General features: G+C 41.1%; 1 protein-coding gene across 1 annotated transcript in view; it reads right to left on the bottom strand.

Moving 5' to 3' along the window:
• Positions 1 to 5,104: 5,104 nt before the first annotated feature.
• Positions 5,105 to 20,581, bottom strand: part of PITPNC1 (phosphatidylinositol transfer protein cytoplasmic 1) — a 113,639-nt gene continuing 98,162 nt past the window's right edge. Inside the window, exons 7-9 of the mRNA XM_060271979.1 lie at positions 18,843 to 18,998; positions 13,343 to 13,406; positions 5,105 to 9,482 (exon numbers count right to left, since the gene is read on the bottom strand). Of these exons, the coding sequence (XP_060127962.1) occupies positions 9,235 to 9,482; positions 13,343 to 13,406; positions 18,843 to 18,998 (468 nt within the window). The 3' untranslated portion in view covers positions 5,105 to 9,234. The remainder of the gene's footprint in view (positions 9,483 to 13,342; positions 13,407 to 18,842; positions 18,999 to 20,581) is intronic.

Raw genomic sequence — 20,581 nt, 5'->3', positions numbered from 1 at the left:
TAGAAATATATCCACTATTTTATTTTTTTCCATGACTTAAAAGATAGGCAAAAACCCTGAGGTCTGGATCTATATTTCTATTTGCTTCCGACAGCACGTGCATAATCTCACTACAAGTTTATGACACATCCGCCACTTTGCAAGGCCTGGTATAGCTTGGACAGCGTGAGTTACTAAGAACACGGCTAAAGAAAAAGGTGAAGGATTAATTGCAATTTGGAATTAATTATATCCTTAGCCCCTGGACAATTATGGGACAATTATGTCAGGAAACAAAAGGACTCCTAATTTAAGTTGTGATATGGGGAAGCAACTTTAATTCCTGAGATTGAGGGTGATGCTACTGACAGGCCAGAAAGAATTCATCTCTTTCCCAACTGTATGGCAATGTGCAACTGGTACTGTAATTCTCCATGGTTATTGTAGTAAAAAGGACATACTCAAGTGTGGATCAAAAAGTTTATTGTGCAAGCAGAAAGGCACTTCCATTTGCACAAGGGCCTCCCTGCTGATTTCCCAGTCCTGCTGCAGTCCTGTGTCTCCTACACTGTTCTGCAGAGTCCCTCAACCCTTGGGAGTTGAGTTCTGGGGGAGCAGAATGGGCTGTAGTAGGAAAGAGGTGGCAGGAAGGCCCTGTTGAGTGAACCTGTAAATTCTACTTTTCCCTGAAAGAAATTTAGCATGAAAGAAGCAACTCAGGAACTGACACGCTTGCTTTTTTTTGGCTTCTCTAAGAAGCATTAGAAGATCTCTACGTTGCATCATCACATTACTTTTGTGTGCTGTTGCGTGCGTGGAGACATCTCCATTAGCTTGTTTAAGTTAACTAAATTCTACGAGGTTTCACTTTCCTCTCTGAAGTCAATATGCTGCAGTCATAGGCATTATCTCCAGTTGGTCCACATATTGAAAGCTGAAACTGGGCCTCTTACACCCTTGAGCAGGCCAAAGGCTTACAGGCTGCTCCTAGCTTTCGTTGAAGAGATATAGTTATTTAGAGATTTTTTTCTCCTTTTCAGAATTTTAGTTGGGGCTCTGCATTGCAATATATTATTGCCTTATTACAGTATTTTGAGCATGGGAGATCCTCTCCAAACTAGACATGATCTACTTGCTTTGCATGCAGTGGTAGATTCAGGGGCAGAGTACCTGTTTTGCGAGATCCCAGATAAATCTCCAGCACCTGCAGGGAGGGTTGATAATGTCCTCTGTCTGAAACCTTGGAAAGCAGTTACTGTAGACAATATTAGTAATAGACAATGCTGTCTATTACTGTAGACAAACTAGATGGACCAACGGTCGGACATAGATAGGGCAGCTTCCTTGTTATAGATCTGTTCCCTATACTCCCGTCTGCTAATTACTTTCAACTCAAGAGAGCTGCATGGGTGGTGTTCTTCCCTACCTCTGGTGGATGAACTTCCTACAGAGTTTTTACTTCCCAGGGAATCTTAAAAACATAACAAATCTACGTGGCCTTGTTCACACCCCCAGCTATTGTTACCCATAGTTTGGTGCCAGAATGAAACAGGCCACATACTACCACTTAAAATAATTGGTTGTTTTTGTCTAGACTTAAGGAGGCCCACTGTCACAACACTTAAGAACCCTTGTCTTAAACCGTTTACCTAACCAGCCTTTGCCAAGCTGGTGACCCTCCAGATGTTTTGGACTACAATTCCCATTCGTTCCAGCCAGCATAGTTATACTGGCTTGGGCTGATGCAAGTTTTAGTACAAAACGTCTGGAGGGCACCTTGTTGGCAAAGGCTGCTCCAGTCTGATTAAAGAAACCAATGGCGGCACAATTATACGGTGATCACCAATCAATATGGTAGTAAACCAACTATATACTACCTTAAATCCCCAGTCAGATGTTAGCTTTGTCATCTTATCCTTAAGGTAAGGAGAATTTGGCATGGCACCTCCCACTCTCCTTATAGTGACCTGCTTTCAGACTTTTCACCAGTCAGCAGCTTATCCTCTCCCTAACATATACTCTTTCTCCTCCTCCCTGCTGTTTCTTCCGGCAAGTGTTGGGAGCTATAGACAAGCAAGGCCGTGGGTAGGCTGGAAATAGCTTTTTTAAAAAGCATACGGGATTGACACACAATATAAAAGGGGAAGGGAGGGAAGCTAGTAAGCTGAAGAGATTGCCTCTTCTCTTTGCCTCCCTGGTGTTTTCCACATCTCTCTCTCTTTCAAGGTTGTTCCCTAAAATAATGTAGCCTTATTCAGGCATTATGTCTGTACAGGAAATGTCAGCATGTATAGGGGGGCCCACATGCACCCACTTTGTCCCTGCATGTACTCACCCTGCCATACCATTCCCAAACTTCTCGCATTGAGTAGAAGAGGTGTGATCTACCTGTGTTTGTATGATGAAGCAGGGTTTCTAACTGGCTTCTACTTGTACTCAAGTGATCCTCCTTAAGACCTTCCCTCTTCAACATTGGAAGGCAAAGAAAAAGTGGGATAGGGATGGGACACTGGGCAGTATGTCAGGTCACATGCACCCCAACACAGGTCATTTCCTGTTCAGGCAAGACACCTGACTAGGGCTTCTGTTTCTCACAGCTAAGGAGAAGAAAGTGGGTTGACGGCAACCCGCCATAGAATGGCATCCATCACATCAGTTGCTGACCCTTCTTGTGGGTCATTGGCAGAATGGGAAGCTTTATAGCCTAGAATAGCTTAACACCTGCTCACAGTGCAGTAGAAAACTGATTGAATGTTATCTTTCATTTTTAAAAGGATTTTACATTGGGTGTTTTGGCTGGTTTCATAGGAATTCTGAGGGCTTGAAATAAATCACTGAACTATTCAACTGCTTGTGTTCCCATCTCGCTCTCTGCAATGACACTCCCAAATACCAACACAGAAAAGCTATACAACAGCACACCATAAAAAGGAGTCACAAATTTTGTGCAAGATACAAATAGTTCAAGGGTCTAAAAATAAGTATAATGAATTACAACCAGAGCTCACTGGTTCTTTAGTTTTGAAGAACTTAAAGTGTGCATTAGCTGCACTCCAAATCCTGAGTTGTATTCAGTAAAACAAGAATCTGAATAATTACTGTTGGTATTCAAGTGTTTCTCAGTGAATAGCAGTTCAAAGGTTTACTTTAAGGTGCACTTGGCCTGAGAGTAAAAAGGATTTTAGAAATTGAGATATAATGGCTTGAAATGAGAAATGACATTTGAAACTGTCCCTCAATAGTCCCTCATTCTCTCAAGATGTCCTTGCCATCTTTATTAAATCCATATAGCATCTCCAGTCATAAATACCGTTATGCTATATATGAGAATATCTTTTGTTTACTACAGTTGCTGTGTAGAGACTGACTTTTGCTTTTGCAAGCTTGTTTCATTTTGTGTTGATAACAACATCTGTCATATGGCTTAGAGCTGTAATCTAGGAATCGGAGCATATGAACTATGTTCTTGCATGCACTTAGCTAACTAGTTTAAGGGACAAGCCTGATGGGGAAGGGGGAAAGGTCATACTTCCAGATCAGTAAATTTTGTTTACACAAAACAACAACCATGAGCTTTGCAAATGCTATTCTTTCAGTCATGGCTTGTCATGAAAACATGCTGGGTTTAGAGAGCTTTTTTGTCTGGATCTGGAAGCGTGAGAGTTTCTGGGGCAGATTTTTTCCGTTGCCGGTCTTTGGGAACTGCTAGAAATTCAGGCGCCTCTGTGGAGAGAGGTGTAGATGGAGCACTAGAAGGAGCACTGCGGATTGAAGAAGGGAGGGAGACATTAGAGATCGATATTGCAGGAGGGAAGATCCCAATTTTCTTGTTGGTGGCTTCCTGAGTTGCTCGTTCAAATTCCCGAACTTCATCCATAGTCATGTCTTCAATGAGAAGAAAAGGAAGAAAGACAAATTAATGTTAGAACCACTGCACATGTTTGTTCCAGTTTTTTTAAAGATGCTAGTCTGCATGACCATTGTTATTCCAGTGCATTAGAACTCGAAAGGGAAGGAAAGCTATTGCCAGGAAATTTCACAACTGGCAACTGAAATTTCAGGAGGCACATTTCAGGCACCATTCATATCATTCTTGGAGCTGCCAACACTTAAAGGTAATTCCTCACATTGATACCAAAATTTAGGTGTATGTTTCTATTAATTTTGGGCAATTCCATTGTTTATATTCTTGTCTGTCCTTGCTCCAACATGGGCAGAATTCACATATAAATGGAAGATGCAGCAGGCTTCGAATTCAAGCCCAGCGCAAGCAAACCATTGCTTCTCTTATAGCTATTTCCATCTAGTGAACTGATATTAAAAAGTTATTTTTGCAAATAGAGGCCCAAGATAGGCCTTGATGGTTACTTTATAAAAACAACTGATCATGTGAACATCATACCGGTAGATACGCTACACTGAATAGCATGCTATCTTTAATTCTGGTGCAGATGTTTAAGATCAGATGGTCAGACAACTCTAATTTTCTATGTTACCAGCTAAGCTTTGTCATTGAACCATTTCCATTTTTATTTGCGTGACACACTGCATCTATTTCCAAAGAACATGTCATTTAAGATACATAGAAGACACTATTTTATCAATAATGTTTTACCTAATAGGTGCAGACTTCATTAAAGTCAGTCTGAAAGCTGGTGGTTTTAAAAGGAGAATATAAATCACTTCATTCATTGTCCAGCTGTATATGGATTGCACCACTTCAAATTGGAGGTGGAAGCTCACGAGATTAAAAATTCTTTCATATAAAACAAACCTCCACAAAATGCCATAGATTCCAAGGAGAACAATTTTAGCAGATCATGATAATCTTCACCCTGAAGTAGTTTATCAGGCGAGTCCCCACCACCTTGGCCCCATTTTCAGTATCTCAACTATCTCATAAGCACTAGGCTTAGGTAACATCATCATCATCATCATTACTACTACTACTACTACTACTGCTACTGCTACTACTACCTTCCTTTTCAAAGGGGCATGAAAGTGTCTATACAATGCCCTGTACATAGCATATTCATACAGAAAATTAATTAGATCATGACCACCAAAAAGAAGCTGAGATTATTATGAATGAAACGACGAGAATCCTTTTTCCACCTCTGTTTAAGTTTGTTCATGAACTGTTAAAAAACACTCAAACCAAGGTAATACAGAGTTGAAAGGAAACTTGGAAGTCCACCTGGTCTATCCAGTTACATGGTAAATAATCTCAGTAACAACAGATGATTCATTTGAGACCTGCTTTAAGGGTGCTTCCAGAGAGGGGCAATATACTGCCAGTGGATGGTTCAGGTTTGATTTTCCCATGTGCGCAATTGGCAAATGAGTGGACAGATTTTGACGGAATGTGTCTGGAGGTTTTTACTACCCTATCCATCAGTATACCTGCCCATGGAGATCCAGAAAATTAAAACCACAGGAACAGCACGAGAGCAAATGTTACCAGCCTTAGTTAGCATGTTTCACAACGGACAACATGGAGGGTTATGTGTGTTGAATCATAGACTTCTAGAGTTGGAAGGGACCCCAAGAGTCATCTAGTCCAGCCCCCTGCAATGCAGGAATCTCAGCTAAAGCATCCATGACAGATGGCCCTCCAACCTCTGCTTAAAAACCACCAAGGAAGGGGGTGTATCCATTTCAATTTGGTTATGTTTGTTTTTTAACACACAGGCTCATATCATTTGGGAAGCTGTAAATAAAGTGGCTAGGGACGCAGGTGGTGCTGTGGTCTAAACCACTGAGCCTCTTGGGCTTGCCGATCAGAAGGTCAGTGGTTTGAATCCCTACGACGGGCTGAGCTCCCATTGCTCAGTCCCTGCTCCTGCCAACGTAGTAGTTCAAAAGCACGCCAAAAAGTGCAAGCAGATAAATAGGTACTGCTCTGGCGGGAAGGTAAATGGCATTTCCGTGCGCTGCTCTGCTTTGTTGTGGGGGAGGAAGAGAAAGGAGATTGTTAGCTGCTTTGAGACTCCTTAGGGTAGTGATAAAGTGGGATATCAAATCCAAACTCTTCTTCTTCTTCTTCTTTAGTCATGCTGGCCACGTGACCCGGAAAAACTGTCTGCGGACAAACGCCGGCTCCCTCCTGTAAAGTGAGATGAGTCTGCGACTGGACTTACCTCGTCAGGGGTCCTTTACCTTTTTAAACAAAATGGCTAGGCTAGGAAGGAGAAGTGCAGTGCTAAATGCTATCCACTGAAACATCACCACACCTATGACAAACCAACCACCAGACCAAATGTGCTAAAGAGCTTCTACACCAGCATTATTTGCATATATATATATTACTTGTTGGATATTCCACACTAAAGTGGAAGCCAGATTAAATGTAAAAAAGCAAAAGGAAAAAAAGTATGAGCTGGAATTTTGATGATGTCATAAGGACACTGGGGAAAAAATCATGCACATGACCAGCACCAATTCCACAATAAACCCCTGTCTGGAAGCACCCTAAGTCAGAAGAAGCTGTGTTTGAGAAAACATTCCAGTCTTGGTTTCATTCCAGTGATGAACCTGTTAAGAATCCAGCTAGTGAGTTCAAACCTGAAGGAATTACACTGCTGAAAAAAATGGCTGATGCAAAGCACGTGCAACCAGGCCATAGAACATGTCCTTCTTTTCACAGTGAAAGGCTTTGGGTTTTCATTCACAAATTAATAAAATACCAGTTAGACACGGCTGTGCAGCTCCACCAGAGGGCAGAATTACTTCACCGTAAATAAAGTTTTCCCTCCTAGAAAATTCCAAAGCACAATTCTTTCTGGTTATTTCCCCTCTACAGATACAAAATTCAAGATGGGTTCAGCAAAAGGTCACCTGAGATTTGCATGCCTCAAATCCAGGTTGCTGTTTTAAATACAGTACTAGCAAAGGGTTTGTTTATTCAATGCAAAACCCAGCTTGGTTTCAGTTTCAGCTTTTCTTCAATGAAATGGACACACATGAAGGAAACTCAGAGCTTGCCCACATTTGAGCATTATGTAGCGGTCAATCCACTCAAAATAGACCAGACTAGGCCATATCCATACATATCTGAATTTGAATACGAGGAGCAATTCATTCTTTTTTATTCATACCAGTAGTCACTCCCTTTTGTGTTTGCCCCCACCTTCTAATTTTATTCTATTGATTATATTATGTCGATTAAGTACCAGGGCACAGATAGCTGCAAGCACACCTCTCTCTTTTTAATTCCCCCACCCAGGAAATGTGCATAAGCACAAAGGCAATTGTAAATGCTCAGCACATACCTTTATTTAGTGCAAATCTGAGGGATCAAAAGAAAAAAAACCAAAGCTACACTCCTCTGTCCAGGAACATGCTAGACATGCTAGTTATGAAAGGTAAAGGTAAAGGGACCCCTGACCATTAGGTCCAGTCATGACCGAGTCTGGGGTTGCGCGCTCATCTCACATTATTGGCTGAGGGAGCTGGCGTACAGCTTCCGGGCCATGTGGCCAGCATGACTAAGCCGCTTCTGGCGAACCTGAGCATGCTGGAAAAGAAACAAAAGCCAGTCTAAATTCTCAGCGCATACTTTTCAGATTGCTGCACAGCTATCTGGTGCAGAATTTTTTTATGTGGTTTGTGCAGTTTTCTGATTTTGTACACATCTGATGGATCAATATATATATTATGGCTATGTTCTTATTGTTAGCATGGCCAGAAAATAAATGAAAGCATTAAGGAAATAGTAGCCATGGAAGGAGGAGTGGCAGAAAGTAAGAATTGATCCACACAGGCCAAACCACCAAAACAAATTGTCTGCAACCCCAAATGGAGTGGTAGGGAACCTGGTTTCCCCCACCTTACTGGATTATCCCCAGATCTGGTAAACCTGAAATTACAGGAGAAAAGCATTGAGTGGTGTTTTTGAGGGTAATGTCATGTGGATTATGGAAATTTAAATGGGAATACAAGCACACAATAAACTCCAGTGTGGACAAGCCCGAAGAGAAGCTGAAACAGGGTACAACCGCCACCCAATTAATTATAAGCAGCACTGCTCCCAAGCAAAAGCTCTTTTGAAAAGACCTCTGTTATAGTCAAATGCCTCAAGGCCTATCAGCAGGCTAGACAACCTTCTATTTAACTTTAGCTACTCATCACTTCTATGGGAAGGATATTGGTAAAAGACTAGGAGAGTGCAGATTGCACTGGTATCAATATTATGAGGCTGCTAGAATCACTTCATATTAATGGCAAAACTGACACCCAAACACATGATAGGCAAAAGGCAGCAGAGTGGGAATTGAAGATGTGGCAGAGTCCCATGGGAATGGAAATCTGTGATCATAACAGTTGAGAGCGGTGCTGAGCAGCTACACCGTGCTATAATTCGCACTATCAATTGGGCTGCTGATGGGAGTAGGCGTTCGTTTGCCTGTTTCTCAAAGCAAGTATTTCACTCACTTGAGATAATTGCCCCAGCTCTGTTCTCTTCTTTTTGCTGATTGATTAATGAGCAGTCACGTGACTTTGAATCAATCAAACCGAAGCTCAGCACACCGCTCAGGAGATCTCTCGTGCCCAAACTTCCCCAATAATTTTAGTGGAGGGAGACCATACTTGCGCACAAAAACATACCCAGTATGTTCTGGAGAAAAGTGCTGGCTCTGCGTTGCCTGGTTCTGACCTAACAGACCACCAACTTTGGTGGAAAGCAGAGCTCCATTTATTGGCACAGGGAACTGGGATGTAAATCTGCCACCTGGTGCGCCCAATTTCTAACCTAAAAATTTCATTTTCCACTGGAAGTAGATATCCACATCTGAAGTTAAAACAGGCATACCCCAAAACAGGAGCTGCAACACAGATCTCTCCAGACTGTAAGCCTGGCTTCACACTGTGTTCACAATACCAGAGACAGATGTAACAAACAAAGCAAATGCTGAGTCAGTTCACGGCCATGTACGCCTTTTTAAAAGTGTGCAGTATTTGTTCAAGTGAACATTGGTTTGTTGCCTGCCTTAAAACACACACATGCAACAGTCCATTTTTTGAAAATATTAGGGGAAAGCTGCTTAGAAGAGGGAGCGAGAAGTGGTCTTGTGGCATCATAGGGAGTTACACAATCAGGGCTGTGCATAGCTGTCTCAGAACTCGATTTTTAAGATAAGATTGTACATTTGGGGTGGGGAAATGTGCTTGAGGATATTTCTACAGCAGGCTCACCACTCAAATTTTATCTGAGCCTTCTAATTCTCCACTGGGAAAATGGTGCAAAGAAGGAAATCAAGGTGAGCCTTTGCACTGATCAAGTCTGGTTCCACAGAAATCATTGTCATGCAAAATCTGACCACTTGTGTTCTTTCTTTTTTGCTCTAGCAGAGGGTGGGCAATATTTTTAAAGAGGCTACATACACTTCCTTTGGCATGGCTCTCTATTTCACCCACAGGAGATGAATGTTGATCGCAAACTTTAATGTTGGTTTTTTCATGCATATTTTTCTCATATTCTCGAACATCCTCCATAGTCATATCTGAAAAAAGTTCAAGATGTTGGGTTTTTTCCTCTATTAATTCAATCCAGGCTTGAATGAAAGGGAAGAGTCTAGGGAGAATTATCTTTCTAGCAAAAGCCAAAAAGCAGAAGCCGGCTAGCTTTATGAGGATTCATAATAAAGATTGTTAAGTTAAACCAGCCAAGGAAGGTATAAGAAGGTTGAGTTAAGGGATAATTGCAGAATGGGGGTGCTTGGAAGCTGGGATGTTTTTGTCAAGTGAGGCTGGCAGGAAGGTGTGGGGGACAGGCTTTGCTAGAGGCAAACATCTTCTAAAATAAATTTAGAAGATTTCCTGGAAAAAAGAGGAAGGATTAAGGAACAGCACAAGAGTTTACTTACCTTGTCAGAGACATGCCAGGAAAATTCTACATTATGTATAATGATACATGATTTACAAAAAAAAGTAGCTTCATTGTTTTAACACTACACAGCTCAGCTTTGAGAGATTATGGGTTTTTGGGTTTCAACAATTTGTATAGTGCTTAATCATAGTCAACCCTACGCAGGGTAGTGAAGGACTGCAGAAAGTACCTATGAATAGTGAAAGGATCCAGACACTTTGAAAAGTAAATCCAAACAAACATTTGCTTTGTAGAGCTACCCAAGAAAGTCATACGCAAACCGGGGTCCACTGGGATGTGTGTATACTGAAGGCATTTCAAAGTTTTACAGGAGCTCCACTGTGAAGTGGCTACCTTCACAGATCTTACATTATACTACAGGGATAGGCAGACCTCAGTCTTGTTGGATCTACTTAGTAATTTCATTAGACAAAATATCTGCCAATGACACCCAGCAGCAAAGGACTCTCAGTTAGATTTTTTGAAGGGGGTGATCCTGAGCACATTCTGAGCCCTGGAATTGGATTTCAGTACCAAAAATGAACTGAACTCACAGTCCTTTCATACAAATACTCCTGATTGGCTTTGTTTGTTTCAGTGGCCTACTTCAGGTGACAAAATTCATTTTGGTGTTCCAATTTTTTTTAATTTTAAAAAAAAGGGTATAAGAAACCGTGGCCGATGTAGTGCCAATTCACCGGAGATCTACTGTGTAGATTGTAGTCCTAACAATACGTTGTATCACCACTGGCATGAGTCATGGATTATCATATTTTAATATTACTGTACTTAGAATGAAGGAGCATTAAAGCGTTGATTAAAGAAGCTTATAAGCAATGAAAATTGCAAGATCAAAAGCACTTTAGCCGGGCAAAGTACATGCTCTTCATTAGCAGCACTTCAGTTAATAATGAAATACTGTTGTCTTAGCAATGTTAATTGCATATTAAGATGAAACCCTAAGCTTATTTATCTGGAAATAAAAACCATTGAAATAATGAAAATACTTCCAAATGAACAAGTTTAGGATTGAGGTTGAGAGGGCAGTGCAACAAAATCCACATTTTTAGAATAAGCAAAATCCCAGTGCATTAGCCCACTGAATGCTTGATACCATTGACTGATATACACCTTATAAATATCTAGCTTTAAACACATACCAAATATTGAGCTCTGGTGACCAATTAATCATTCCTTGAAATGAAGCTTTCCTTTATTTTACTTCTGCAGCAAAATTTTAAAAAGCCCCAAGCATTTAAAACATGCTAATTATTTGAAATAATTTGCCATTATCCTGCACCAGCAGTTTAGGCCCAGGTTTGCTGGAGAAATTATTATTATTAAAATTTGTATACTGCCCTTCATCTGAAGATCACAACATAAAAATACAAAATGAATACAATAGAAGGCTATTCACTCACTGCTGTGCTCCTGGTTCAAAAAGGTTACATATATTTTATTTTATTTTTGAGGGGCAACGTTTCCCTTATGCAGGATGCCACTAGCATCCTATTCTGCTTCAGCAGCATGATGTACAAAGATAATGAAGAGAAGGGAAGCCTAGTTATTGGGCATAGGTAGGAATGGGAGAGCCTTTTATGAAAAATAAATATTTGGGGGCATGCTTCGAGAGTGAATATGCAATAAAATGGATGGACATAAAATGGCATGGTGTTGCTGCGGAAAGTGGGTGGCTTTGTACTATATATCACAGTCTTTTGTGGATAAGAACATATTCGTGTATTAAAGTTATTTTTTTTGTCCATGAAAGCTGTTCTAGACCTTCCTGAACATTATTCAATAGATGCACACAGGCAAACCACATCTATCACAGTGGCTCTGAGGTTTTTCCTGGGGGTCTGGTTTCATCTGCATGAAGCACGAAAAAAACTAAGAAACCGAGTTTATCTACTGTGGGTGATGACTATAATACTGTCCCAAGTGCCTGAAAATCTGTCAGATGTGCACAAAGCTGTTAGAAAGGGTTGACAAAATCCCCTTACAGTGCCAATCTAATAGTAGGTGCAGGGCCAAGAGACTACCTGAATTCAAGTTATCGTAATTGCACCATTCCTCAACCCACTTTCCTAATAATTGATGCTGCATAGCAGTTCCTTCTCGCAGTATTACTGTCACATTGAATGCCTGTGCAGACGCTAACTTGTAGAACTGTACCAATGAATGCTTCACCTAAACCTGTAGAACAATTCTGCTGTCCTTTCTGAAAACATTAATATTATATTCATAATGAAAACATTACTATTGTATTAATAATACAATGGCACATGGAAAATGAAGCAAGCTGAAATACCAGAAATCCTTTATGGTGGGAAACAGTTTTACATAGCTCAGATGGAACGGTGGGACAACATGGTTAAAAATAATGGTTTAGAAACAGGGAGCTGCAGAATTAACTTGATTTGTTGTTGTTTTCTCCATAGAGGAAATGTTCTCAAGGCATAGGATGGACAGTTAGGGTTGGGCTAGTTCTAATAACCCTTCACCTTTCTATCTTTGTGTTAATTACGGTACCCAACGAAGGCTGACGGCACTAATCCTCGCTCTGACACTTACTTTTCCTTTGATCGAGTCACCTAATCATTCCTGTTCACTTTTCCATCTGTAAAATGCAGGTAATAATCCTTATTTCACAGACTGCTAGGGTGAACTGTGCTTTGAAGATTGAACTTGTTAAGCTCTATTGTCGTCCAAGCCCCTTCTAGATTTTCTTCCTCCTGCTACTATATTTGCAGTAGTTTTTTTGGGGGTGGTGGTGATTCAGTTGTATACTTATCTTTCTGTAGCTTACTTGCATTTTTTTATTTTTAACCAAAACTCTGTAGGCTTACTTGTATTTAATTGGGTAAACCTGAAAATTAAGGTCTTAGGACAGCTTTACACAAGACTATCACCCAAAATGAATATACAGATAATGTATATACACATTAGCAGGTGACAAATGCATATCATGAGTGATATCCAATATTAGTTGCATTTAGGGTAGATTCCTTAAAATTAATGGATTTAAGTAACATAAGCCTATTCACATAATGTCAGCGTATCTCTATTTCCTTATGTATGAATGCTTTTAAATAATACTGAACCACATTGCTGCAAGACTGTAACCACAACTGTCAATTCTGTATACATTCCAAGTAACAAAAAGTGGCTGGATTAAAACCACACTCTTTAAATTTTAAAGAGCATGCCCTGGTCCCTTTTTTTAAAAATTCCTTCTGCCACATTGGCTATGAAGGATACATTCTGTGTGAGCTCTGTATAAGGCTGCAAATCCCATACCATCTACCTGGGAATAAGCCCCACTGAACTCAGTGAGACGTGTATAAAATTGCACCAAAAGAAACGCAAAATCTGTCCTTTGTGATGGCTGCCTTAGCAAGACTACCAGAGCAGGAAAAAAGCATTGCATGCAGTTAATAAGGCCTTAGATAATCCTTTTGTCCATGTGAGCTTATTTTTGAAAATATGACTTACCATACCACTCATCCACCCATGTAAAAGCCTGTCGGTGGCCAATCAGCAATATATCTCTGACCACCTGTAAATCAGAACAAGGGTTAAAGACGTCTCTGAAAACAAACAAACAAACAAACAAACAAACAAACAAACAAACAAACAGGAATAGCATCATACAAGAGGTATGCACTAGATTGGAGGTGGGGAACATTTGGCTCTCTAGATATTGCTGGCCTGCTACCCACTTCACCCCTGAACACTGACATTGCTGACGGAGCTGATGTGAGTTGGAGTCCAACAACATCTGGAGGGCCACAGATACACCCCCCCACACACACAACACGTTATGTTGCTGCTGAAAGAATTGCACTGGGTTCGATTACCTCCTGAGCTAAATTCAAGTTACAGTGGTACCTCGACATACGAAGGCGATCCGTTCCGCTGCGCTCTTCGTAAGTCGAACCCTTTGGTTGTCGAAGCAGCCATTTTGCGCATGCAGGCGCCGACCACGCACGGGGCGAAAAAACTTCCGGGTTTGCCGACTTCGTAAGTCGAAACCTTCGTAAGTCGAGGCATTCGGATGTCGAGGTACAACTGTACTGTTTCTGGTGAATACAGTATGGGACCAGGCTAAGTAAAAGAACCAATCACCCTTTACACACCCAACTGATCACTGTGCTCTGCAGGAGAGGGACACCTGCATTATCATCTTGTTAGATCTGTTCTGCACAATATAGGAATTTGGTTTTCAGCGTGGCAGCACCTACCTTTTGAAACTCCCTCCCATCACACATCAGATAGTCTCCTTTGCCTTTCTGATGCCTACTGAAGACCTTCCTTTTTCAACAAGCCTTTTAAAATGATAATCTTTTATCCCAGTCTTTATATATCTTGGAATGAAGTTAACAATCAAAACAATTAAAGGGGATTCCATATAGGCGATGACCATCTTGTGCGTGTCCAACTGGCGCATGGCCACTGACACACGGGTCCTTTTGGACTCGGAAGAGGGCAGAACGGTGGCCGCTAGCAGAAACCCCATGTAAAATGGTTGCCACCCGTATACGCAAACATTTCCACATATCAAAACAATATTATGTTAAAAATAATGATTTTACTGTAAAATCACTTCAAGATATTTTACGGGAAGTGATGTTATAAATCGATAAATTAATGCATAAAATAAATCTAACACCATCCAAATGGAGCCTCTATGCCAATCTAAACATAATGGCACATTTAAAAAATTATGGTTTCCCTGTTTCCCAAATACAAGCAGAAAAAGCCACTGCTAATTTGGTAATGCCCATTTGTTGAAAAGTGCACATACAAACAGTGCAACGAAAACTGTGCCAGGCAGCAGAAAACCAGTCAGACTGATTTGTGATGATGACACAAGTAGGGTTGCCAGAATCAATAGAGGACAGAACTTCTGTGCCTTTAATTGCCCTGCTCTCTTTTGAGTCTGGAAACCTTAAAGAGAAACCAGCAGACCCTTTGTTTAATTTCCAAGCAAAGGGTCTGCTGGTTTCTCTTTAAGGTTTCCAGACTCAAAAGAGAGCAGGGCAATTAAAGGCAGAGAAGTCCTGTCCTCCATTGAGTTTGGCAACCCTAGACACAAGTAGGAAGAGGTGCAACAAATAGCCAGATTTTCAGCAGCTGGGCTAATGATATTCACATGGCTTTCATTTTAAAACTGATTATGTCCATTCCATATATGACAGGCCAGTGCCCTTCAAAAATTATATCCTATCCCAAGTGTTGGGCATTTCCCAGGGGAAAGAAAAGTAGAACAGCTTGTACTTTAGGGAAACAGAATGACAGTGTGTACCATAAAGAGATGATTTACTAAACTTTTCTATCTGCAGCAAAATGATCCCAAGCAAGCACAAAGGAGAAACAGCACAGAGAGAATACCTATTTGGGAGTTATTTTCCCCTTTTGTCATGCACAGATAGGAGGGACTCTGCAGTTAAACACCTGGTTCACCATCTATTTATTTTATGTAAGTTTCACACAAAAACAGTTTTAAATATTACAACAAATTTACAAAATAAAGGACACTGAAATGTATAACTTCTTCACCTATTGCTATGTTGTATTCTGCAGTTTGGATCAATGCAGAGAGTATTGAGGACACTGAAAAACACCCAGAATCAGTTCTGAATTATGGGCCTGAAGGGCAAAAAGATTACAGACTAGCATCAAGGGTATACAGCTTGAGGCAGAAATCAACCCAGTGTGGTTTAGTGGTTAGAATGTGGTGCCTCCCAGACGGAGACGGTGTCATATTACATTCCCATCATCACTGACCATTGGTAATGCTGGCTAAGGATTCTGGAAGTTGGAGCCCAATAAAATCTGGTGGGCACCATGTTGGCTAAACCTGGATTTAGAAAGGTTTAATTCAGGGGGAATTCAGGATCAAATTTCTACCCAGCCATAAAGCTCACTGGGTGACCTTGGGCCTGTCAGTAGTTCTCTACCTAACCTAGTTCACAGAGGAGGCATTGCTACTTCTACTAAAGTTTGGAAGACAACTCACCACCTTGATTCTAAGCCCAATAACTGACCCTTTTTCTGAGCATGGATGGGATTTGGGGTCTTGAATTTGTAAAGGATTGCTAAAGATGTGGCTTGCAGCTAGAACATTCCCCAATGAGCTGTGCCAGCATACTTTGGTAGCTCTCGTGCACTGGTTGATTATAACCTATGGGAGATAGAACATGCAAAGCTTGCATATTATGTGCAATTAGAAAGTGAAGATCAACTCTGTGTTGCTAGGTTGGGAGTGGGGGGATTATTCCTGACCTTGCATGAAAGTACATGGAACTGAGGATATGGCACCATGCCATTTCTTGCTACATGACTCATAAACCTACAGCATGGCAATTTTCTGTCTCTTGGAATCCCAGGAACATCCTAAAGTTTGAAATTGTCAGCTTCTCCCACCATCCCCCAATATGCTTGCATCAAATTTCCATGGGAAAGATAAGCTTTTAGCCAAATCGGTTGGCTACATGCAGCACTGTGCTAAAGGTTCTTCTTTCAAACAGTACATATTTCTGCTTCAAAACAAAAACTACATACAGGGAATGACCAGTGTGTGTGTGTGTGTGTGTGTGTGTGTGTGTGTGTGTGTGTGTTCAAAGCACACAGGACTGCACGCGCGGGCCATTTTTGGACCTGGAAGAGGGCTGAATGGGGTGCGCTTATGCACGCTCTGCCAATGCGCATGATGTCCTGGAATGTGCCAATTTCTTTAGAGTTATTTCTGCTTTTATTTATTTACTAGCAGGTCAGAAACTTTCTAAGGAATACAGGATTAGTTCAAAGCTGACGGGAGCAAATTCCAAGGTCTTTTAAATTCACAGTCTTTTACAACTGTGAATTTATTATCTGGACACTTTGAGCATGTACTCGGATGCCAAGCGTCCAAAGAGGAAGCATGCATGCAATGAAAATGAGGAACATTTGCTTTCTAATATTACTCTTATAGATTCCACATCCCATGTTATAATCTGCAATGGTTCCTTTCCTACTTTGTTGTTCTTTGCCTGTTTTAGACCTTGAACTAAAGATAAACAAAAATGTGCAGAATTTTGAGTACACAAGTTACAAGCAGCCTCGCATGAGCAAGTATATACATAGTTCAAGGGTTTGTTTCTCTCAGACACAAAAAGAAGAATGTAGGGTAGTTACATTCTTGATGTGTAAGCTTCTTCAACAGGCTGGTTGATAGTTCTTGGGAAGAGTAAACAGGACTGATGCACAGTGGCACCAGAGACATGGAGAAATGTGGTCCTGGAAGCAAATGTAGGTACAAAGTAGGAAGCTGAAACCCAGGCCTTCCAAGGCAGGTTTCTCTGAAACACCGCCTGTTGCATGTGTTAGGCTGCCTTTGTAAATTAAACCATCACAATCCGGTGGAATATAAGGGAGAAAAGTGGTAGCCCATCTATCTGCCTCTTGCCTGTCCCTTGTAAGCTGAATGAGACACTATCAGCTGCATCCCTGCTGAGCATGCAGCTGTCAGTGGTGACTGTGCTGTGTTGGGGCGACCGCCTCAGATGCTGAATGAGCAGTTCCCAGCTGCATGCTCCACATCAGAGCACGTTGATGCCACTGGCAACTGGGCTGGACTGGGACTGACCTCCCACTCGCATGCACTCACTATGCCCATCTCAGCTGTAGAACTGCAGAGCATACAGCGTCTGGCGATGATTAGGCTTGGCAGGGACTTTCTGCCTGTCTGCACTCCCTGCACATGCAGCCTGAATTTTATTACATAGGAATCTAGATGATAGGAACTAGAGCTCCCGATCGCAGTGGATAAAAAGAAGCCTGAGAATTATTTACATTCATGCTTCACAATATTAACATTTGGGGGGCAGGGGGCGGAATAGCAACTGCATTTGTATCCTGCTTTCCCCCAGGAACTCAGGGTGGGGTTATCCTAGTTCATGTTCACGACAGCATGCAAAGAGATAATGGCTTGCCCAAGGCCACTTAGTAAATTTAACGGCTGAATAGGAATTTGCACTTGGATCTCCCTAACGTTCTGCTCATTTCACCTTGCTGGCTATATCCATCACAATGCTGTGTGATCACAGCATCATGGTGACAACAACTGATAGTCCAACAAACTACAGGTTAACCACAAGCTGTCATAGAGATTTATTTATTTTTAACCCTCCATGTTTTGTTTCTCCAAAGGGATGTATGTTTTCAATTTCCCCTTGTCTCATGCTTTCATAGCCTGGTGAACATGAGAGTATGGTGGCCAAACAAACCATGGTTAAGGGAGGATGCTGGGTCATATATCAAGCCAATGTTAAAACAAACCAAGGTTAACAGGCCAACAAAAAAAACCATGACTTCAGATTATGGTCTATTGATAATAGCAAAAAAAACCCACAAAACAACCCCATAGTTAACACTGACTTCTGGTTGTTGCTTTTTTTCTCCTTACCGTATTTCCTTTTGACTCCTGGCATTCTTTTCTTCTGGACATCATACACAGGTAGATTTATAAATGGATTGTTATGCGTAGACCTCATATTATGTGTAGTCATGTATATCATGATATAGCTACACATGTCTCACTGAGATAAATGGGATTGTAATGCGATTAAGAAGAGTGCAGATTTGCATGGAAATTGTCCTTATTGCGACAGAAGCGTTCTGTCTTTCTTTAGAATGAATTGACAAATTATTTCATGCCTTGTAATTGTTTGCACTGCTTTTTTTTTTTAAAAAAAAAGAGTTCTCCTTTGAAGGTGCTTGAGGATCTTGTAGCAACTAAATTGGTTTCAACTGATGACATGCAAACTATTTCAAAATCTGTGATGCTTTACACATTAAATCCCTGGCTAAATATATGGACAGAGTTCATAATTGGAAACACTGAAACCAGAGCTGTACATCAGCTTCCTAGCTTATACACACTGCTGTTTCTGTTCATATTCACGTACAGAACAGGATGGCAAGAGAGACTGGGACACCGTCTTTCACTCACCTTGTGAACGAACTGCTCCACTCGAGTCTGAAGTCCCCATACTTCAAATTTCACAGTCACTAGTTTGTAGGAACACATGATGGGCTCTTGAGTGTCTCTCCAGCCTTCTTTTAATAGGCCTCTCCCAGTCTTCTCTGATTTGAAGTGTTTAGGATCCTGCAAAATGGAAAGGAAATAACTCTAGGAGATAATGAATCCATGCTGGAAAAGTATGTGTGCTGGGATATTATAAAAGATTATTGATAAATGGGATAGAAGAGTAACACACTTCAAAAGAGCTTTGTCCTGCTAGTAACAACTAACCAGCTGCAGCTGCAGAATGTAAGCCAAGCTAATAGATCAGGAAATAAGTTGCACTAGTTTCCTGTGACCTGAGCTATACAAGATGTGCCCAGTACCACCTCTGTCACGTTTTGACCCCCTCTTATCATGTCCCAATATACAACTCAGCTGCTAACTGGTGCAAGACCACTTAATGTTTGTACATTTCTTTCCACAGAAGTGAAATTAAGTTCTTGAAGCTCTTTGCTGAATATGTGCCCTTAAGTACAGTGGTCCCTTGGTTCTCGAACTTAATCCATTCTGGGAGTCTGTTCGACTCCTGAAACCATTCGAAAGCCAAGGCGTGGCTTCCAATTGGCTGCAGGAGCTTCTTGCACTCAAGTGGAAGCAGTGTCGGATGTTCGGCTTCGAAAAATGTTCGCAAACACTTACTTCAAGGTTTGCGCCGTTCGGAAGCCAATTTGTTTGACAACAAAGCTGTTTGAGAACTAAGGTACCACTGTACAGCAGGCACCCCAACCACATTCACAACAGGTTTGACTCAATAAATAACACATTGGATTTGATTTTGGTTTGAGTAGTTTTTGGTTTTGCTCCCAATTCATACTTGGGCTGTGTATAGACACCCAACGAGTCCCATCAGCAGAAGCCCTGCACAATGACTTCCACTTACCCAATAGGGCTTCTCCCAGTCTCCTCCCCAAAAAATTGGCTCTAGGGGAAGTGAGAAGATCCCCCAGAACATGAGGGGAGAAGAAGGGGGACTCGTTCTACCTGGTAAGGTGAAATGCAGGAATCTCAACTAAAGCACCCATGATACATGGCCATCCAACCTCTGCTTAAAAACCTCCAATGAAGGAGAGTCCACCACCTTCCAAAGGAGTCCATTCCACTGCGCACCTGTGCAGGTAATGTGGTGCTTAAGTGTGAAGCCCATAATAATAATAATAATAATAATAATAATAATAATAATAATAATAATGTCCCACCCAGGGTGTGTGATTTATTGACTATGTATGAATATGTATTGCTGTTATGCCTCAGATTTCAGTTTCTGCAGAAAGCTTATGAGAGTTGAACAGTAAAAACAAACAAACCCACAGCTGCTCCATTGCACCCAACTGCCACAAAAGGAATAAGAAAGAAAATAGAAGTGGCATGGAAAGAGGAAGTTGGCAAACAGAAACCAGATCCACCCAGAGAGGGGGGAAAATGACATAAAACTTCTGCTTCCTACACTGCTGTGATTTCAATGCAACCTTTTCTGAATTACCTGCCAATAAAAAATAACTCCCAAAATGAGACTGAGGTTATGTTATTCTTCATATATCGAACATATACCAAAATCTACATCTTTAGTTCCCAGCACATAACGGTTTTTAGCTTTACTCACGATTCTTTGTGTAGGACCAATTTATTCTTAATAATTATTATTAAACTGGATGTGTTGGCATGGT

This window comes from Zootoca vivipara, chromosome 2 (assembly GCF_963506605.1).
Source record: "Zootoca vivipara chromosome 2, rZooViv1.1, whole genome shotgun sequence".
Classification (NCBI taxonomy): Eukaryota; Metazoa; Chordata; class Lepidosauria; order Squamata; family Lacertidae; genus Zootoca; species Zootoca vivipara.
This window is presented reverse-complemented; position numbering and strand designations above follow the sequence as displayed.